The sequence below is a fragment of the Hemiscyllium ocellatum genome, chromosome 7, assembly GCF_020745735.1.
Source record: "Hemiscyllium ocellatum isolate sHemOce1 chromosome 7, sHemOce1.pat.X.cur, whole genome shotgun sequence".
NCBI lineage: Eukaryota > Metazoa > Chordata > Chondrichthyes > Orectolobiformes > Hemiscylliidae > Hemiscyllium > Hemiscyllium ocellatum.
Genome location: NC_083407.1, coordinates 89,602,560 through 89,625,777, shown reverse-complemented (window position 1 = coordinate 89,625,777; position 23,218 = coordinate 89,602,560). Strand labels below are relative to the sequence as shown.

Sequence of the window (23,218 nt, the reverse complement as noted above, 5' to 3'; positions counted from 1 at the left end):
ATCAACAAACGTCACATGCTGTTTACTACACTTGCAATTACTCACAAAGTATGGGTTTTGAACTAAAGGTTCAGTTATTAGAAAACAAAAACAGACTATCTTCTTAAAGGAAATCTAGGACCCGTGTGAAAGAGGCAAGTAATGGCACATTTTCTTACTCCACCGAATTGAAGCAAATCTAAAAGGAATTGCGAATTAGAATACTTAATTCAACATAAATTATGTTCAGGATTCAAAAGAGTGAGAGAGAGCGAGAGAGAGCGAGAGAGAGCGAGAGAGAGCGAGAGAGAGCGCACACAAAATACAGGATTGGGAAAGGTAACCAAGACAGAATGAAAAAAAAAACATATCATTTTTGATGTTTAAAAATTATTATTGAAAGAATGAAACTCCATTTTTGTGAAAGCCACCTTCCAGTTGTGAATAAATTGTGGGGCAGCAATGAATACTTTGCACACTATTAGATTGAATGTAATTCACAACACTTGTTAAAATAACAAAATCATTCATCAGCTTTTCCTCACCTGCACCTTGAGATTTGACCATTGATGCACTAGATGCTCTTCGTGGGTTTTCCCTTGCATGTTGTTTTTTGTAAGGTGATGATGATCTTAAATATGCTTGGTCATCACTTTGGTGGCTGGACCAATTTTCTTCTCTAACCTGTGGTTCACTTTGAGTCAGGCCTGTTCGATATGAAGAGTTTGGTCTTCCATCATCTAAGGTTGGGGTAAGAAAGGGTACAAGACGACAGGATTTTCAAAAAACATGAAAAGTAACAATTTAGATTTTCTAATCAATAAACACTTTTGTATAAAAAAAATCTGATGATAAACATTGCTAACTCTTCATCTCTACACCGTCAGGCTGTTTACTTTAATTCCCATCTTCTGTATTATCCATGCCATTTTATTCAATAAATTTATTCTTGGCTCTCATACTTTCAAATGTAGCCCCAGAAACAAAGATTGAACAATCTATTGAGACACCAACATTATTTCTGGTTTAGTTACCAAATGACGTGGAGAATAACGTATGCTACTCCTTACTAACAGCAACTCATATAATTTACCTCATACAGAGCGTGTTGGGGGGAATGAAGAAGGAAACAAATATAGAAACCTTGGAAAAAACTATTCTACATGTTGAACCTGTATTAAATATTTTCAATAATGATTTTAGACTAATTAAACATATACGCAATCACCAAAAACTGATAAAATATTGTTGTCACTCACGTACATGTAACACACATTTCTGAATAAGAAGCTTTCACCTTTAACCTTTTATGGGTTACTTTTTTTGTATCAAACAGAAATGTAATGATAAGTATGTTTGGCAACTCATAAACTAAAATCTGTGGAAAACATTTGATTGAGTTTTGAGGTGGCGACCAGGTGTAAAGATGAGGGTAGTGCAGTTGATGCAGGTTATATGGATTTCACCAAAGCCTTTACCAGACTCAGAGTCACAGAGATGTACAGCGCGGAAACAGACCCTTCGGTCCAACTCGCCCATGCCAATCAGATATCTTAACCTAATCTAGTCCCATTTGCCAGCACTTGGCCTATATTCCTCTAAACCCTTCCTATTCAGATATCCATCCAGATGTCTTTTAAATGCTGTAATGATACCCGCCTCCACCACTTCCTCTGGCAGCTCATTCCATACTCACACCACCCTCAGTGAGAAAAAGTTGCCCCTTAGGTTCTTTTATGTCTTTCCCCCTCACCCTAAACCTATGTCCTCTAGTTCTGGACTCCCCCATCCCAGGGAAAAGACTTTGTCTATTTCTACTGTCCATGCCCCTCATAATTTTGTAAACCTCTATAAGTCACCCCTCAGCCTCCAATGCTCCAGGGAAATGTGCCCCAGTCTACTCAACCTCTCCCCATAGCTCAAATCCTCCAACCCTAGTAATATCCTTGTAAATCTTTTCTGAACCCTTTCAAGTTTCACAACATCTTTCCGATAGGAAGGAGACCAGAATTGCATGCAATATTCCAAAAGTGGCCTAACCATCACCCTGTACAGCCACATCATGACCTCCCAACTCCTATACTCAATGGTCTGACTAAGGTCCCACATGGGAGTTTCATAGAGAATGTAAAGGGCATAGGATTCAGAGTGATTTGTCAAGTAATACCCAAAATTGGCTTAGTAGTAGGAGACACAGGATAGTGGTAGAAGTTTATTTGTGTGATTAAAGGCTAGTGTCCAGTAGCATACCAAACAGATCAGTACTGGGGCCCCTATCATTCAGGAGAAATTTATAAATAAACAATACAGAAGAAAATGTAGAGTGAATGATATGTAAGTTTGCAAATGACATGAAGATTAGCCAGGTAGTTGACTGTGAAGGAGGAGGGGACACGTTATAAGGTGCTATAAATGGATTGGTCACATGGGCAGATCAGTGGCAGATGGAATTTAACCCTAATAAATGTCAGCTGATGCATTTCAGAAGTTGAAACAAGACAAGGAAATAATCAATTCGTGGCAGAACACTAGAAAGCTGAGAGGAACAAAGGGATTTTAGGGTATGTGTCCACAGATCCTATAGATTGCAAGATGGTTAGTAGGGTAGTTAAGAAGGTATACGAGAACCTGCCTTTATAAGTCATAGCAGAGATTATAAGAGCAAGGAGGTTACACTGGGCCTGTACAAAACTTTGGTTAAGTCACAGCTGGAGAACTGTGTATAGCTCTGGTCACCAAACAATAGGACTGCTCTGGAGGGTGAGCAGAGGAGATTCATCAGGATGTTGCCTGGGGTGGAGCAATGTAGCTATGAAGAGAGTATTATAAGCTCAGGTTGTTTTTACAGCAGCGAAGACTGAGACGGGGCTTGATTAAGATAGAATAGATAAAGGGGCATGCATAGGATGGATAGAAAGTAGCTGCTCCCCTTATTGAAGGGTCAACACAAGGAGGCATAATTTTAAAGGTGAAAGGCAGTAGATTTAGAGGAGAAATGTTGTTCACCCGGAGAGTGAAGGGAATCTGAAATGCACTGCTTTGGAAGGTGTTGAGGTGGGAAATCTCACAACTACTTGGATGAGCACTTGAAGTATCATAACAGTCAAAGCAATGGGTCAAGTGCTGGAAAGTGGGACTAGTGTAGATTAAGAGGGTTTTATTTGTCAATGCTTGACTTGATAGGCCAAAGGGTTAGTTTTGTACTGCATGATGCTATGATTCAGGATTCCAAGTATTTACCTACTTAATGAAATCAGCAAAAATATGAAGTTACTGTCATTACAGTAACAAGCTATCAACTTGACACAAGATAGGGTATCTATATTTTATAATGGGGTATCAGAATTCTAAACCAAAGACCTAATGAAGAATATAAAAGATAATCAGCCTATGTACATGTGTCCTGTAAGAAGCATGACAAGATTAAAGAAGAAACAGTTTTGATCTCATATGGCAAGCAAAAGATAGGGCCTTAAAGTGCCTTACCTCTCTGGGCACCACTCAACCAACCCTCTCCACTTTCCCCTGAAAGATGGAAATAAGGGGTTTGCTAACTCTTCTCACCTGTGTGAAAGGCACTCAAAAACACACTGACCACCTCATTGGCAACCCAAACTTTTCAAAAGACCTATATCAATAACAATCCCTGTAGACAAAGAGGTCAGTTACAAGATTAGGCTTTAGAACAACCAGGACAAAAGGAATGGAATAGAACCAAATATCAGTGTGAACCAAAGAGGATATGGGCCCAAACAGATTAAACTCCATACAAAATTGCCCAACACATGAAGGTAAATGCAGATAGGTTTGAGCCAGTGAATGGAGAACCTCAAACAGAATGAATGTTTCATTAGTAGGCTGGACCAACCGAAGCGGAGCACAAATTCTATGCAGCAGATCACCTTGTTGGGATTGTAATACAGACCCCAAACAAACAGTCAGCGGGAAATTGAGAAACAAATTTATAAGGAGATCTCAGTTACCTGTAAGGATAATAGGGTGGTTATGATAGGGGATTTTAACTTTCCAAACATAAACTGGGACTGCCATAGTGTTAAGGCTTTAGATGGAGAGGAATTTGCTAAGTGTGTACAAGAAAATTTTCTGATTCAGTATGTGGATGTACCTACTAGAGAAGGTGCATCTATTCTTGGGAAAAAAGGCAGGGCTCTGACTGAGGTGTCAGTGGGGGAGCACTTTGGGGCCAGTGACCATAATTCCATTAGTTTTAAAATAGTGATGGAAAAGCATCACTAAACTAAAAGTTGAAGTTAAAAACCTGTGGAAGGCCAATTTTGATGGTATCAGGCAAGAACTTTCAAACTCTGATCGGGGGTAGCTGCTCGTAAGTAAAGGGACAGCTGGAAAATGGGAAGCCTTCAAAAAAAAAAGAGAGATAACAAGAGTCCAAAGACAGTATGCTCCTGTTAGGGTGAAAGGAAAGGCTGGTAGGTGTAGGGAAGGTTGGAGGACGAGAGAAATTCAGATTCTGGTTTAAAGAAAAAGGAAACATATGTCAGATATAGACAGGAGAGATTCAGTGAATCCTTAGAGTATAAAGGCAGTAGGAGTATACTTAAGAGGGAAATCAGAAGGGCAAAAAGGGGACATGAAGTAGCTTTGGCAAACAGAGTTAAGGAGAATTCAAAGGGTTTTTATAAATATATTAAGGACAAACGGGTAACTAGGGAGAGAATAGGACCCCTCAAAAATCAGAAAGGCTGTGGAGCCGCAGGAGATGGGGGATATACTAAATGAGTGTTTTATATCAGTATTTGTGGAGAAGTGCATGGAAGGTATAGAATGTGGGGAAATAGATGGTGACATCTTAAAGATGTCCATATTACAGAGGTGATGGTGCTGGATGTCTTGAAACGCATAAAAGAATATAAATCCCCAGGACCTGATCAGGTTTACCATAGACGTCTGTGGGAAGCTAGGGAAGTAACTGTTGGACCCCTTGCTGAGATAGTTATGTTATGTATAGTCATAGGGAGGTACTGTAAGACTGGACATTACTAAATAGTGGCACCACGATAGCCAAAGTGGGCAAGGAAGAGCCAGGGAACTATAGACCACTGAGCTTGATGGCAGTGGTGGCACGTTGTTGGAGGGAATCCTGAGGGACAGGATTTACATGTATTTAGAAAGGAAATGACTGATTCCGGATAGTCAGCATGGCTTTGTGCATGGGAAATCATGTCTCACAAACTTGATTGAGTTTTTTGAAGAAGTAACAAGGAGGATTGATGAGGGCAGAGCAGTGGACGTGATCTATACGAACTTCGGTAAGGAGTGCGACAAGGTTCCCCATGGGAGGCTGGTGAGCAAGGTTAGATCTCATGGAATACAGGGAGAACTTGCCATTGGATACAGAACTGACTCAAAGGTAGAAGACAGAGGGTGGTGGTGGAGGGTTGTTTTTCAGACTGGAGGCCTGTGACCAGTGGAGTGCCACACGGATCGGTGCTCAGTCCACTACTTTTCATCATTTATATAAATGATTTGGATGTAAGCATAAGAGGTATAGTCAGTAAGTTTGCTGATGATACCAAAATTGGAGGTGTAGTAGACAGCGAAGAAGGTTACCTCAGATTATAACGGGATCTTGATCAGAAAGGCCAATGGGCTGAGAAGTGGCAGATGGAGTTTAATTCAGATAAATATGAGGTGCTGCATTTTAGGAAAGTAAATCAGAGCAGGACTTATACACTTAATGATAAGGTCCTAGGGAGTGCTGCTGAACAAAGAGACTTTGGAGTGCAGGTTCATAGTTCCTTGAAAGTAGAGTCGCAGGTAGATAGGATAATGAAGAAGGCAGTTGGTATGCTTTCCTTTATTGGTCAGATTGTTGACTATAGGAGTTGGAAGGTCATGTTGCAACTGTACAGGACATTGGTTAGGCCACTTTTGGAATATCCTGTGCATTTCTGGTCTCCTTCCTATCAAAAGGATGTTGTGAAATTTGAAAGGGTTCAGAAAAGATTTACAAAGATGTTGCCAGGGTTGGAGAGTTTGAGCTATAGGGAGAGGTTGACTAGGCTGGAGCTATTTTCCTGGAGTGTCAGAGACTGAGGGGTGACCTTATTCAGGTTTATAAAATCATGAGTCATAGAGTTATAGAGATGAGGGGGCATGGAAAGGGTAAATTGACGAAAATCTTTTCCCTGGGTGGGGGGAGGTGGTGGTCCAGAGCTAGAGGGTATAGGTTTAGGGTGAGAGGGGAAAGGCAAAAAAAAGAGACCCAAGGGACAACTTTTACACACAGAGAGTGGTCTATGTAAGGAATGAGCTGCCAGAGGAAGTGGTGGGGGCTAGTACAATTACAACATTTAAAAGGCATCTGGATGGGTATACGAATGGGAAGAGTTTAGAGGGATATGGGCCAAGTGCTGGCAAATGGGGTTGATTAGATTGATATATCTGGTCAGCAGGGACAAGTTGGACTGAAGGGTCAGGTTCTGTGCTGTACATCTCTGTCATACAATCCCTGTTCTGTACTGGTAATGTTCCTAAGTCATGTAAGTGCTTAACCTTGAACAAAATGTAATAAAATATAACTGTGCCATGCTGGAGTTACATCTGGACAAGGGTGAAATGACACGAACATTCCTACGCACCACTTTCCTAGCTCTTAACTGACAGAAGAAAGTGTGTTTGAACAAGAAAACGTGTAACCCTAGAATTTCTCAGTAGTTTTAAAAGCATGATACGCATTTATTATTAAGCACTAAAGTGTAAATGCAACCTTGCCACTTGCACATTATAGAGTTGTAGAGTCATACAGCACAGAAACAGACCTTTCAGTCCAACCAGTCCACGCTGACTATAATCCAGAACTAAATTAGTCCCACCTGCCTGTGCTTGGCCCGTATTCTTCCAAACATTTCTTACCTATGTAATTCTCTAAATACCTTTTAAACTTTGTAACTGTAACTGCATCCACCATTTCCTCTAGAAGCTCATTCCACACATGAATTATTCTTTGTGCAAGAATAAGTTGCCCCTCAGGTCATTTTTTTTTAAAAAAAACTTACTCCTCTCACCTTAAAAATACGTCCCCAACTCTTAAAATCACCCGCCTTAGAGAAAGGACACATCCCATTCACCTCATCTATGTCCCTCATGATCTTATAAACCTATATAAGATCACCTCTTAACCTCAGAGAGTCCAGTGAAAAAAAAAGTCTCAGCCTATTCTGCCTCTCCTTATAACCAAAACTTTCCATTCCCTTGTATATCTCTTCTGACACCTCTCCAGCTTAATAATACCCCTCCTATAACTCGATGACAGAGGACTTGGACATAGTACTCCAGAAGACGCCATACTAAATGTCCATATATTCATGCATACCAACGAACACATGCCCAAGAAAGGTTTGTAATTGCGTAAGTAGGGAGAATTTAGTCCCAAAAGTTTAAGAGTTCTTTGTCACACTTTCTCTTCCCCAAGCCGAAGACTTGAAAATGCCCCATGCCTGTAATTCAGCAGATATGACAGCCCTTGTGGAGAAAGGAACAGTTAACATTTCAAATCAGGCATGATTCTTCTTCAGAGCTGAAGGAGAGTCACATCAGGTGAAAACGTTAACTCTGTTTCTCTCATCACAAATGATGCCAAACCTGCTGACTTTCTTCAGCATTCTCTAATTGTTTCAGATTTCCAGTATCCACAGTATTTTGCTTTTATTCAGGCCTGTGATTACTTTTTTGCTCATTGAAAACAATTATGAAGGTTTTAGGAAGATGTGGTTTAGTGTTCACTTCCTGGTGCACTACCTAAGAAAAACTTGTCACAAAACCCTGGTTCAATTCAGCAGAGAAGTTATGTTCAAATTGAATTGCTGCCCATCGATGTTTCCCAGACAGGGTACTGTTCCTTCGCCGGCCGGTAGATTTCTTTCATCATCCTCCAGAATGTACCTTACTAAATCTCATCAGAAACTTAACTTCTGTCAACGTGACTAGAACATCTTTTCCACTGTCCTCACCAATGGCTCCTGATGGCTAAGCCATAGAAGAACTATTGGCTATTGCCCATGGGTGCCATTGTAGTAAATGGAAAAAAAAACAAAGAACTGTGGATACTGGAAATCTGAAATCCCAGGAAAAAACTGGCAGCATCTATAGACAGAAATCAGAGTTAATGCTTTGAACTTCAGAATTGAAGAGGGTCACTGGACCCGAAACATGAAGCCTGCTTTCTCTCTATAGATGCTGCCAGATCTGCTGAGTTTCTCCAGCAATTTCTGTTTTTTGACTGAGATAATGATAATGATAGTTTATTTATATATTTTCTCCCATGTATTGACGGGTAAGAAAGTATCCACCTGACCTCAATTCTATTTTTAAAAGTATCCATTTCAGAATTATACCTCAAGTTCATACAGTGGAAGCATAAATCATTGCAAAGAAGAAAGATACTGCAATTTTTGGCAAAAACTTAGAATCAGCCTCATGTCATTGTTTTCTGTACATTATTATTCAGCACTTCAGTATGCTCATCAGGAAAAAAATGTATGTTTCTCACCTTTGTTAAAACGAAAAAGGCTTACAAAAGAACTATAGGCTGATCTGAAGGGAGGTTCATCTTGATCTGGAGTCAGTGGCTTAAAATGGGTGAGGTGAGATGGACTTGTCGGAGAGCGAGACTGCTCCTTCCCAAGGCCCAGAGCCGATGGGATCTTTTCTTCTGCTGCCATCCCAAGTAACTGAAATAGAAAGAGAATAAACCCTATCAAAAACTAAAATTACAAGGAAACGACATTTCAACTGTTCTACTAAATGTGATGCAGTTGATATTATTATTGCACCCCAGTTAGAAGGCAGCTCGTTCAAAGCATGACTGAGATTTAAGCCCAGAGATCCAGGTTGAAAATACAGTGCAGTATTAAAGGAGTGCTCCACTGTTAGAGGACCTAGATTTCAGAGGAGATGCTAAATCAACAACCTCGCCTGGTCACTCAGGATACAAGAGACATCATGGCAAATGATTAAAGAGGAATTAATCACCAGCATTCTGATATCTAACCCTTATTGAACATTAAAAAGAGATTATCTGGTAATTATCACATTGTTTGTGGGTGCATGCCATTTGCAAATAAACTGCTTTACTATCTATATTATAACAACAACAACACATTCAAAGTATTTCATTGGTTGTGAATTGCTTGGAAGACATCCACATTTGTGAGAGGCAGTCTTCAAGTATGAGACCTACCTTTTTTCACCCTCTCTATTGGCTCCAAGGGACAGAGATTGCAGCAGGTTACTTTTCTAAGCAACCTGTTCAGAGATGTTATTATACACCTCTGAAGCAGGTGGGACTTGCACCCAGGGACATTACCACTATACCTTCAGAATATATCCAGGACATCTGTGCATTTGGAGGGGTGCAGGAAGAGTCTAAGTTAATCAGACTAAATGAAAGCTTAAACATCCAATGATAAGCATTGCATTGTGGTATTCATACATAATAAAACAAATTTTTTAAAAAGTGGAATTGCCTGAACAGCTTTGAAAGCTTAGCTAGTGATTAACTGAGCCACTCAGATAAATTGATCACTCAACTAGATTAGATTACTTACAGTTATTAGATTAGATTACTTACAGTGTGGAAACAGGCCCTTCGGCCCAACGAGTCCACACCGACCCGCCGAAGCGCAACCCACCCATACCCCTACATTTACCCCTTCACCTAACACTACAGGCAATTTAGCATGGCCAATTCACCTAACCTGCACATCTTTGGGAGGAAACCGGAGCACCCGGAGGAAACCCACGCAGACACGGGGAGAATATGCAAACTCCACACAGTCAGTCGCCTGAGGCGGGAATTGAACCCGGGTCTCTGGCGCTGTGAGGCAGCAGTGCTAACCACTGTGCCACCATGCCACCCACTGTGCACCACTGTGTAGAGTTAGCTAATCTCAGCTGGACTGGGGCAAGAGAGGTGTTGCAAATCAAATTCTATGATCCCAGTTTAAGGAATCAAAAAAAAAACTTGCTTAGGTTCCAATTCCCATAAGGCTTGAGTGTTGAACTCTGGCATAAACCATTGGAGAAAGCGGAGATAATACGCACATTTAACCACACTATTCGGTATTTGTCCTTCCACTGTCCATTGACTTTCCTTCACTAATCTTTTTGTCTCTCCCACACTTTCAAATCTCCTTAAAACCTAACTTTTTGACCAAGTCTTTGGAGCCTCTCAATATTTCCACAGCATCAACTTTCCTTACAAGACTGTTTGAACATTCTTCTGTGCAAGTTCTCAAAAGAGAAAGATAAATGGATTGATTGAGTGATTTATATCGCTCATGTGGATTGAAAACAACCAAGGAAATTAAATAAGGTAGACAGCTCATTTCTAAAAAGCTCATATTTCTAACAATAACTCTAACGTTAGAGGTTTACAGGATATGGGCCAAGTGCTGGCAAATGGGACTAGATTAATTTAGAATATCTGGTTGGCATGGACGAGTTGGACCCAAAGGTCTGTTTCTGTGCTGTACATCTCTATGGCTCTATGAATACCTGTATTGGCCATTTGAGTAAGGCACCATATGGTAATTAATATCCATGGAACTCTACCCAAGCAGTTAGCCAACAACTTTAGCAAAACAAAATCTTGACACCAACAAAAATAAAAAACACATGAACAAGAATAGGTCACTCAGATCTTCATACCCACTCCACCATTCAATAATATCATAGCTGATCAGATCGAACTTTACATTCTTGCACATGCCTGATAATCTCTCATCTCCTTGGTAACCAAAACTTTGCATCTACTCTCTTTTGAGAAAGGGCATTCCAAAGACTCTTGACACTCAGAAATTATTTTCCCCCTTCATCAATATTAAATAGATACCCTTTACTTTTGCACTATGACCCCAGTTCTAGATTCTCGTACAAAGAGAAAATATCCTTTCCATAGGCCCCCCCACCCCATCAAATCTCCTCAATTAGGTCATCTCTGACTTTTCTAAACTCCAGGGGATACATACCAAGCCTATCTAGTATTTCCTCATAAGGCAACTGCTCACTTCAGGTATTCATCTAATGAACCTTCTCTGATTGCTTCCAATCCATTAACATTTTCCCCTAAGTGTGGTCATCAGTACCGTACATAGTACTACAGATATAGTCTCAGCAATGAACTGTATAACTAAAGCACAAGCTCCCTAATCTTGCAGTCAATTCTCCTCACAATAAAAAAAATTCTGTTAGCTTTTTGTTGCACCTGTATACTAACCTGCAAATCATACACAAGGACACCCAGATCTCTCCGCACCTCGAGCTCTGCAATTTCCAAAATTTTAGATATTTTTAAACATTTTTTTCCTGCCAAAATTTCGCACATCACACTCCATTTTCCAGAACTTTGCCCAATCACTTAATCTTATTCTTTTGTAGACTCTTTGTGTCCTCTTCACAACATTTTTCTACTTATCTTGGTATGATCAGCATATAAAGCTCCAGCATCAACCTCTGTGATACACCTTTCAGTACACCCTGCCAGTCTGAAAATGGCCCATTTATTCCAATTCTCTACTTCTTGTTTATCAGGAAATATCCTAAACATAGCAATACATTACCCTCTACAATAACAGAAGCTTTTATTTTCTGCAATAACCTGTGATGTTCTGAAAATACAAGTCCAGTGCATCCACTGGCTGCCCTTTATCTGCATCGTAACTTACTTCTTCAAAGAACTCCAATAAAATGAAACAGGACTTCCTTTTAACGTAACCATGCTGACTTTGCCCAAATACTTTAAACTTAATGAAGTACCTTACTATAATGTGGTTGATAATAGTTTCAAACATTGCCTGTAGTTTTCGGCTTTCTGTCTTCTTTTTGGAGTATAGAAGCTACATTAGCTATTCTCCAATCTAAAGGAACGTTCCCTAAATTAAAAATGAATGCATGAATGATCTTGCTAGCTACTTCTTTTCAGACCCTTTAGTGCTTGAAAGAGACTTGACAAAAATTTAGATTGACATATTAGAGAAGACTTTCATAAGAAAAGTTTTTAAATTGGTCAATAGCAAGTGATAGATACAAGGTACTTTTGCATTGCAAAGCTAACGTTTAGAGTGAACATAGATCTCACTTGTGACTAGATAAGTGATGTCAATCCACCAACATCCCTTACTGCAGCAGCACCCCAAGTTCATTTTAATTAAAATTCCAAGTTACAGCTATTCTTCGTTTAGCACTCTCAATATACTCCTATGCATGTTAAACGAAAACTACTCTGCAAAGAAAAACCTTAAATATTGGTGAATTGATCTGTAATTAAAAAACCACTGGTGGGTTATTTGAACCTACCTGGTCCAAAAATCCTCTTCGTACTCACAACTTAACCCCACTTCCCACCATCTGCTTAATGACCTCCTTGTTCACTCACTCTCATCGAAACCTACCTTCCCCTTATTAGTTTAATAGAGCACATCAATATTATTACTGTTAGGTTGTACATTTACTCACTGAGCTGGTAGTTTTGTTTTCAGACATTTTGCCCCCAATGTCTGAAAATAAAATCTACCAGCAAATGTATAACCTCATCCACAACCTGAGCTACAAATCTTCTCCAAAGTCGCATTATTACGGTTTTCCAAATATCTTTCACTTATTCCAGTGACTTGAAAGCTGAGATTTTAAAGATATGTGTCCTTGAATGCCAGGGCTATGCTGAAGTACAGCCTAGATGTTGCTATCTCAGCATGCTGTAGATTCGTGGCATATCTATTCATCTGAGCACCTATTTCAATTATATGGATAATGGAATACAACAAAAATTTCAAAATGTAACCATTGATACCAAAGTTAGAAGCTTGGTTAAGTGAGGATAAAAGCAAATCGACTGCTGGACAGACTAGAATGGCCAGAAAAGTGGCAAATGGAAGTGAGAGGTGAGAGGGGAAAGATATAAAAGAGACCTAAGGAGCAAATATTTCACGCAAAGGGTGGTATGTGTATGGAATGAGTTGCCAGAGGAAGTGGTGGAGGCTGGTACTATTGCAACATTTAAAAGACATCTGGATGGGTATATGAATAGGAAGGGTTTGGAGGGATTTGGGCCGGGTGCTGGCAGGTGGGGCTAGATTGGGTTGGATATCTGGTCGGCATGGATGAGTTGGACCAAGGGCCTGTTTCTATGCGGTACATCTCTATGACTCTATGCATTTGGCAGAAAGGAAAGACAATACAGGCAAATTTCACATTATTTAAGAAGGTGCATGAACAGAGGAACTTGAGATTTTATGGGTGTTGATCTTTGAAGACAGCCAGGCTGTTGAGTTGGTTGGCTCTCTATGAATCAATCAATCTGGTCAGTTCTATTACCACACTCAATCTTCAGACACTAGGCATTTCAGGGAAATAAATTTGTATTCAATCCCTCATTCCTGATATCAATCTGGTAAATCTCTCAATTAGTATAGAGATTTACTATATTGGTTTCAGGGATGAAGGATTTTAGCAAAATATGTAAGATTGGAAAAGCTGGGGTTGTCCTCATGGAGAAAGACTGAGGGGAGAGTCGGTAGAAGTATACACAATTATGACAAAGTTAAAAAAAATCACACAACCACCTGAGGAAGAAGCAGTGTCTCGAGAGCTAGTGTTTCCAAACAAACCTGTGGGACTATAACCTGGTGTTGTGAGATTTTTAACTTTGTCCACCCCAACCCAACACTGGCACCTCCAAGACACAATTGTGACAGGTTGAGATAAAATTGACAAGGAAGGTTGTTCCAATTTATGGTACAAGAACTAGGAGATACCAATTTAAGGTTTCAGGCAAGAGATGCGAAGAGTTCTGAGCTGACCTTTCTATGGAATGCATAAAGAAAACACATTACCAAGGAGGTGTTAGAAGTGAAGATGAAAAATTATTCCTAAATGAAATTAGATGAGCATTTCAGGAAAATAATCTTGGAGGGATTGAGAAATGAAATGGGATAATAAGACTGACCAGATTGCTCCACAGAGAGACAACACTGACTCAACAGCCTCCATCTGGATGATAATGACTCCATGACACTCTCCCTGCCTAGATACGTATGGCTCCAACAACACTCAAAGCTTAAAACCGTGCCATCAATCACCTTACAAATCAAATTATCTCCGCCACTGATGCACAGTGGCAGTAGTGCATAGGTATGCATGATGTAATGCAGCAGTTCTCCAAAGCTTTTCAAACAGCACTTTCCAAACTCATGACCTCAGCAACCTAGAGGAACCAAGGACAACCAAACACGAGTACGCACTCATCTGCAAATCTCCTTCCAAATTACACACTCTGACTTGACCCGTCACCATTCCTCCAAATTCCTGAAACAACCTCCCTAACAATGCTGTGGGTGTTCAAGCAATTCAAGGCAGCAGCTCACCACATCATGACCTCCTTAGGAGCTATTAAGAATTGGCAATAATGTTGCCATCAACATTCCAAAAAATAAATACATGCTAACAAAATACGGAGCATGATAAAGCAAAATGTATTTTGAAACCTTATGCCACAACGGCAAGATATAGGCCTACTGCTCAATTCTAAAGCTCTTTACATTAATACCACAATACTATATGAAATAAAAATTTGAAATAAAAGTTGAGCTAAATGAGCGAAGTGGCCAACATAGATACCCATCTCCAATTTGAACTTAAGCAGGAAATAAACATTTTAGATGATAAAGGTCTTTCGCAAGGTCAGGGAAATTACAAAATAATAGTAAATCTACTGAGAAGGGACACTATAATATTAGAAAGAGAAAATATCAGTAAGAATGATCGGTCATTAAAAGCACAACGGGCAAGATTGAAGAGCAGTGAGGAAAACTTTATAGATCTCTGGAAAGTAGGCTGCATCTGTGTAAAGATAAGCTGATCTACTTTTATGGGAGACTTTCCATTTCCTACAGTCTGGGAGGGAGAGAACCAAAGACAGTGAATTTGACAATGCTATCAGGTAGTATTCTGGAACAATAGTTCTTTAATTAAAAAGAAAGACAGCCACCTTTGATTTACTAGTCAGACTGAGCCTGAATTAAATCAATAATCTAACAGAAACCTATTACGATCACCAATAGCTAAATAACAGAATTCAACATTCAGATTGAGACACAAAATAGAGAGTCACGAGCCAAATGTTTAAATAGAAGTAAGGTTGAGTTTTGAACATACCACAAAGTCTGGGTAAACTATAATTTTTAAAAACATGATGAAGTGAAGACAGCAGAGAACTAAAATGGCTAATATGACAACAAAGTAAAGTTTCCAAAGGTTAAAGATCTATTAAATAAAACAGGAAAAAGTAAAATTGTGAATCTGGAAAAGTATTACTGACTAAATTATTCCAGCGTCCCTAGCTTCCACATAAAAAATTAAAACTTCAATATAATAGAAAGAGAAGGGAATATCTAAAGTTTACAAATCTCTTGTGGGTGTTGGGATAGAATGTGCACAGCAAACAGACGTTTCGTAACTTCTCATCTCATACCAAGCTCTAGAAACTTTAAAAAAAGATGCATCAAAAAGGTTTATAACCACATAAAGAGTTTCAAACTTGCTTTTGGATTGTGCTGTTCTCAACATGACTAGCATGTTAATTAATAAATCGGAACACATTCAGTTACAGATTTCTCTGCTGCCAGGACAATTAACCATTCTGTAATGAAACAAGAGAGAGTTGACACAGTACTGTAAACCAGTGTTTGTTAAATTCTTCACATAGCTCATTCCAGATGGATTAAAAGAGAAATTTAGAAATTCAGGTAGAATAACAAGTTACATTAGCAAAGCTCAAATGACAAACTGTTGCAGAACGATTTTAATTTAAGCAAACAGCACAATTGTAACCAGTGTACACCGACTGTGATCTCAACTGCTAGAACACATATGCAAAAATTTACTTGGTTGACAAACAAAATATAAAAGAACATAATAATAATCAAGTGATCTGACAACACAAATGTAAAACTTGCTTTATAATGCAATTAATTTTAGTGTATCAGTATGAACAATATTATACAGCACAATCAAATCAGTTTATCAAAAAAAACTCAAAAGGTCAACTAAACTTTCAACATCCTGTCATTGAACTTAATGCGTCAGAACTTATTATCAAAATATCAGCAATGTTAATTGCATTCAACAATATTTTTACAAATCACAATAATATCAAAGAAGGCAGATTTAAATCCAGAAATTGCTGTCCAAAATGCACCACTTCCTCCTTAGCTTCCCAATACAGCATCTCATCTTCTGACTCACTTTGACCAACTGAACATTAGTGCAGTAAGCAACATTTACTTTAAATTACAAAATTGAACTTTCCCATTTTAATTTTATCCAAAGTCCTACTCCATAGTTATAATGTACACTAGGTAGAAATTCAAGTCTGAACCAATCCAAAGATATTCTTAGCTCTGCTTTTTTTCTCTCAGTCTGGTCATCTTTAACCCCAGAAAGGTCTTTCACAACACTCATTTTTCAGGAGGTCTTTCTCTCACTTAATCCAATGAATCTTCAAATTTTGATATTAATGTTCACTACTTGAGCCTTTTCAATCAGAGTCTGAGCTTTCACCCGCACTTTGCTTTGTGAACAATGCAGACTTACCAATTATCTGTTCTCTCTCTCTTGGATTCTGGAAGATTAAGGGCTATCTTACAGGAGAACTTTAAATCCAATCCTACAATGGCTTGCTATGCACCAAATCCACGGAGATCGACTTTTCAAAAGACAATGTGAATCACATGGGCTTTGATTCCAGGTAGAAATGTTGACTAATTATTCTTTAATTTACAAAAAAAATGAAGTTGTACCATCTGATGGCAGGCATGTGCAATCCCCTCTATAACAGAGTCACCCCTCTTTCCTTTGAAGATCTGGGGCGTTCGGTGTTGCATGCAAACACAGTCTTGTGCAATAAACATTCAAGTAGTTTCACAGGGTGCCAGGCCATACTTCTATTTTGGTGGCCTGCAGGAAACTTTTTTCATGCTTACTTGAAATGCAATTGCTTGCATAGCCTGTTTAAGAGGTTTTGAATTTTTGGTAGCACATCAGCCTTACACACCTAATCTACAGATAGCCTGCGCAGATCGAGGATCTTTTCACTGGCCTCCTTCCACGCCAGGTCAAGGCAGTCATCTAAAGGTCCAGGCAACACATTATGGGGGGCTCCTAACTGACTATTACGTCACACCTAGGTGTCCACTGAGAGAAAACATGCAGAGTTTGCAAGCATAAAAGAGGCTTTTAGGAGCCAGCAGGTATCACCAGGGGCTGGGCTGCATGATCATCCCTGATAAAGATATTTAATTTTGATAGGTTTTGATACAGAACTGGCTCAAAGGTAGAAGACAGATGGTGGTGGAGGAGGGTTATTTTTCAGACTGGAGGCCTGTGACCAGTGGAGTGTCACAAGGATCAGTGCTGGGCCCTCTACGTTTTGTCATTTATTTAAATGATTTGGATGCGAGCATAAGAGATACAGCTAGTAAGTTTGCAGATGACACCAAAATTGGAGGTGCAGTGGACAGCTAAGAGGGTTACCTCAGATTACAACAGGATCTGGACCAGATGGGCCAATGGGCTGAGAAGTGGCAGATGGAGTTTAATTCAGATAAATGCAAGGTGCTGCATTTTGGGAAAGTAAATCTTAGCAGGACTTATACACTTAATGGTAAGGTCCTAGGGAGTGTTGCTGAACAAAGAGACCTTGGAGTGCAGGTTCATAGCTCCTTGAAAGTGGAGTCGCAGGTAGATAGGATAGTGAAGAAGGTGTTTGGTATGCTTTCCTTTATTGGTCGGAGTATTGAGTACAGGAGTTGGGAGGTAATGTTGCGGCTGTACAGGACATTGGTTAGGCCACTGTTGGAATATTGCGTGCAATTCTGGTCTCCTTCCTATCGGAAAGATGTTGTGAAACTTGAAAGGGTGCAGAAAAGATTTACAAGAATGTTGCCAGGGTTGGAGGATCTGAGCTACAGGGAGAGGCTGAACAGGCTGGGGCTGTTTTCCCTCGAACATCGGAGACGGAGGGTTGACCTTATAGAGATTTACAAAATTATGAGGGGCATGGATAGAATAATAGTCAAAGTCTTTTCCCTGGGGTATGGGAGTCCAGAACTAGAGGGCATAGGTTTAGGGTGAGAGGGGAAAGATATAAAAGAGACCTAAGGGGCAACTTTTTCATGCAAAGGGTGATACATGTATGGAATGAGCTGCCAGAGGATGTGGTGGAGGCTGGTACAATTGCAACATTTAAGAGGCATTTGGATGGGTATATGAATAGGAAGGGTTTGGAGGGATATGGGCCGGGTGCTGCAGACGGACTAGATTGGGTTGGGATATCTGGTTGGCTGGACGGGTTGGATCGAAGGGTCTGTTTCCATGCTGTACATCTCTACGACTCTATTCAAAAGGGAATGGAGTCACCTGAAATTTTTAAAAAAGTGCAATGCTGCATGAAAAAGATGGGACAGTGACACTAAGAGAATTCCTTCTTGCAGTGGACCGGCACAGATACGATAGGCCAAAAGGCATCCTTCCATGCTATAAGCATTCCAAATGACTACTACAGCTAAGTGTCAAGAGTGTGGTGCTGGAAAAGCACAGCAGGCCTGATGAAGGACTTATGCCCGAAACACTGATTCTCCTGCTTCTCTGATGCTGCCTGACCAGTTGTGCTACCACACTCTTGACACTTATCTCCAGCATCTGCAGTCCTCACTTCTCCTGTTATAGCTTAGTGCAATGGAAAGCAATAATTGCTGTCCTAAAGTTGGTAAAAATTACCCAATACCTTAAAGACAAGACAATGAATTAATACTTATTATTCCCCATTCTTCGCATAACTTATTTCCCAAAATGCTGAAGAACAGTGCCACAAATACTGGCAGTACATTGGCAATGGCACCTTGGCCAGATGTGTATTCTTCAAGGGCAAGCTTGAACCTTGAATTTTAAAAGAATTGCACAATTGTATTGTTGTCATCATCTGGAATGCAGATATGCATCAGCACCAGGGTTACTGTAAAGCAATCCTGAGTGGATCTTGACCAAATGAATTCGAAGTGCAGACGATGAAGCCAACTATGATTTAACTATTACACTCAAAGACTGGCAAATTCATTTTTAAAATGGAGTAGTCAAATTAACTGCCTTTCCTTGATGACCTGATTAAAACAATCCACTCATAGGTTCATTATGGTCATCAGTGAAAATACACATTGGAGATTTTTACATGTCCATGTGCCACAATTTTGGTGTATTAGCAATCTTATAAATATAGCTAGAACCACTTATTCTCCATCTACGTTTGATGCCAAAGCAGGGTACAAAACTATTTTTTTAAAACTCCCACACCACTGCCTAACTGTGGTGGTGCTCATATTTTCCCTTGCACCATGTTGTGTGTGTGCGCAGGTGTGAGACACAGTGAAAGACAACAGGTATAGGTACAAAGCTATCATGCTGGATGACCAAATTGCTGCTTGCTGCACATTGTGGAAAATCATGAATAGGCCTCAAATCAAAACTAAAAACTGCCTCATCTACATCATATTTGTAAAAAGTGAGCAACTGGTGCATGCTACTCATTTGCAGCAATAACGATTGGTAACCTTCATTAACTGGATGCTGCCTTTAAACCAGAGACATTCTACCTATCACACAAATAAGTAATTGCATTATGAACATTTGAATTGCAAACCTTTTTGTGTGATGGCACTTTGGCTGATAACTTGAGGGTAACAGACATAAAATTGATTCTGACCCAACAACATACAAAATTGTCCAGTATTTCCCCATTCACAAAAAGCAATACAAATCCAAACCAGTGGGACAGTGGAGTCAGTGTCCATGCTGTGGTGATCACATTCGCCTAAAAGCCCCCGCCATTATTCCGGGACCAAACAGCTCCACTATTGCTTCATGTTCCAGGCAAGTTGTATTGTTCACTGTTTTAATGCATCCTTGAGGACACGGAATACAGCGGTACCCGGTCTGGTTTGGCATCAGGGAGGAGGTTGAATCACTTGGTCAAGTTTTTCGACCTGGTGGATGCCTGACTGAATCTCTATCCCAACTCCATCTCCTTCACCTTCATGAGGTCTGAGGTTGGAGCGTCCAGAATCGACCGCCTGTACGTTTCGCAGGCATATGCCTCCTGCTTTCCGGTAGATTCCATGCGGCAGGTGGTGTGGGCAGAACTCCTTCCATTTGGTGACCAGCTCAGATCTGTGTACTGGCACTTTAACAACCTGCTGCTGGAGGACAAGCGGTTCCAGGACTCATTTTGTCAGTTCTGGACCGGCTAGAGAAGGAAGCGGGAAGCTTCACCTCTCTGAGGCTATGGTGAGACATGCGCAAAGCTCGTGTCCGTGTTTTCTGTCAGGAGTACACAAAGGAGTCGACAAAGAGGCAGAAATCCAGGATCAAGGAGCTGAAGAAGGAGGTGTTTGATCTGGAGTCACGTCTTGGTCAACCCAATGTGGACCCGGCCCTGCAGGGAGCGTACAAAGCAAAGAAGGCCGCACTGTGAGACCTGCAGCTCATCTGGTCCCGGGGGCTTGGATGAGGTCACGGATCCGGCTCCTCCAGAACCTGGACCACAGCTCTCCCTTCTTCTACGCGCTGGAAAACAGGCATGGCGCCCGTTAGCAGTTCCTTATGCCGCTGGCTGACGACGGGTCCCTCGTCTCAGATCTGGAGGGTATCGGAGCCCAAGTTCACTCATATTACATGGCTCTGTTCTCTCCGGATTCATTTGGCGAGGATGCTCTCAGGATTCTGTGGGAGGACCTGTCGCAGCTCAGCCCAGAGGACATCGGGAGGCTCAACGCTCCCTCACATTAGAGGAGCTGACCAGCGTCCTCGACCCGCACTCAAGGAGCAAGTCTCCAGGACTGTGGAGTTCTTCAAGGCACTCTGGGATGTCCTGGGGAGCAACTACACACAGGGCCTGCGTGAGTGTCTAACTGTCAGAGAGCTTCCCCTTTCTTGGCGCAGGGTGGTCATCGGCCTATTGCCAAAGAAGGGGACCTTCATTCTTTGAAGAACTGGCATCCGGTCTCCCTCCTTGACACAATTACAAAGTTTTTGCTGGGCTGTTGGCTTCCTGTCTGGCCTCCATGCTGACCCACATGATTCACCTACATGGTCCCAGGCCGGAGGATACACTACAACGTTCATCTGGTCCGAGACCCAATTTAATTTCTGTTGATGGACTGCCGAGCGCCTTCCTGTCTCTCGATCAGGAGAAGGCATTCAACAGAGTGGATCATGAGTATCTGCTTGGGTCTCACCAGACATTTGGGTTCAGGACGCAGTTCGTCGCTCGGATCTGACTTTTGTACACCAGTGCACAGTGTTTGGTTAAATTTAACGGGTCCCTGAAGGTGCCCCTTTGCTTTGGGAGAGGAGTAAATCAAGTGTGCCCCCTGTCCAGCCAGCTTTATTCCCTGTGCCTCTTGCAGAGGTGGTTTTCGGGGCTGGTTCTGCACGGCGCAGTCATGGGGTGGTCCTCTCAGCCCACGCCAACGACATGCTCCTCACTTTCGCTGACCTGGATGGGGAGAGTGCCAGGAAGTGTACTCGGCAGCGTCTTCCACCAGGATCAACTGGGCCAAATGTTCGCAACTACTGGTCGATCCATGGCAGGTGTACTCTCTGCTAGAGATTTACGGGGACTCACCTGGAGTACCACCAATCTCTTCTATCTGGGGGTCTACCTCAACCCGGCTGAGGAATCCTGGCCAGCCAAGTGGCAGGAGCTGGAGGCCAAAGTCTCGACTCGCCTAAGCCACTGGACAGGACTGCTTCAAGTGCAATCTTACAGGATTAGAGTGCTGGTCATAAACCAGCTGGTGACTAACTGGTCCCTCCTCCTGGGTTTGTCGCTGACATTCAGATAATGCTGGTTCACTTCTTCTGGGACAAAAAGACATACTGGGATGTGACACAGGTTCTGAATCCCACTATCGAGGAGAGCGGTCAGTCGCTGGTGTGCGTTCGCACCCAGGTGGCAACTTTGCACCTTCAGACCTTGCAGCGATACCTTTATGTCAAGCTTCCTTCTAGGTGGTGTGCCCTGGCAACGTATTTTTTCCACCAAGTGCATAACCTCACCTATCACATGCAGTTCCTGTTTGGAGTTTGGAGGTCACTCTCAGGATGCTATCTGTCTTTTACCAGGACTTGATCACTGTCTGGAGCACGATCAAATCACGTCGCACCTACCCACAATTCGGAGTAGCGGAAGTCGTCAGGGAGCTGTTGCTCAGGAATCCGCACCTCTGTCCTGGCGGGTTCAAGAGGAGAGGGCCGTGATAGTGAGGGTGACCAAGGTCGGGGTCTGGGCTGGATGCTGCCGCAGGATATAGCAAGCAGCAGTAGACGTTGGCTCATGGCCACTGCCAGTCGACACCTTAAAATGGCGGTGGTTGGACCCAATGTCGCACACCAGTGGGAGGATGCTCAGGTGTGCGGTGGAATCCCGTCTGCGCTTACCTCTGCCTGGACGGAATTTCACACTGGCCCCAAGGTCCCATACTTCCCATGGGAGCCTGTGCCCCACAATCTGAGTTGCCTTCAGAGTTTTAGCTCTGTCCCCTTCAGGGACATAAAACAGCAGATCCTGTATAGATTGCTGCTGCACACCATCCACCTCTTTTCCCTCATCCACTGCATGGACAGGCCTTGGCGTGCCCATTTGCTACCGGGCGATGGGGATCCCCAGTGGAGGGCTCTCTACACAGGATCTGGGGTGGAGGGCGCCGCATGCGGCAGATTACATGGGCTGGGAGTCTGTGAGCCAATCAGCTTATTCTGTGGTACTGTGAAGTTCACGGACCATGTATATATCGGGCGTGGGCGTTTGCACTTCCTTTTTGATATTTTTAAAAACTCACCTCTGCTTTCAGCTTCACTTCAGCCCCAAGCCCCTGATCTTTGGGCACCAAGCGTGGGAGGAGGGAGGAATGGTAGGTAGGTAGGTCAGAGGTGAGTCTGCTCCTGAGCCTGGCCAAACTGGCCATAAACAGTGGGCCATGGAGGGTTTCGTTATAGCCAATTGCCTGCCCCTCTTCAGAGGTTGCGTCCAAGCCCGGGTGTCCCTGGAGAAGAAATACACGGTGTCCACCAACACCCTCGAACTGTTCAGGGAGTGGTGGGCACCGCAGGGAGTGGAGTATTCTATTTCCCCTTCCAACTCTATTTTGAT

General features: G+C 41.8%; 1 protein-coding gene across 5 annotated transcripts in view; it reads right to left on the bottom strand.

The window, feature by feature from the left end:
• The window catches only part of pikfyve (phosphoinositide kinase, FYVE finger containing), a 154,231-nt gene that overhangs the window by 119,228 nt on the left and 11,785 nt on the right, over nucleotides 1-23,218 (bottom strand). For all 5 annotated transcript variants that reach the window (XM_060827485.1, XM_060827484.1, XM_060827486.1 and 2 more), the window contains exons 2-3: nucleotides 8,510-8,690; nucleotides 525-719 (exon numbers count right to left, since the gene is read on the bottom strand). In XM_060827485.1, the coding sequence (XP_060683468.1) occupies nucleotides 525-719; nucleotides 8,510-8,681 (367 nt within the window). In that variant the 5' untranslated portion in view covers nucleotides 8,682-8,690. The remainder of the gene's footprint in view (nucleotides 1-524; nucleotides 720-8,509; nucleotides 8,691-23,218) is intronic.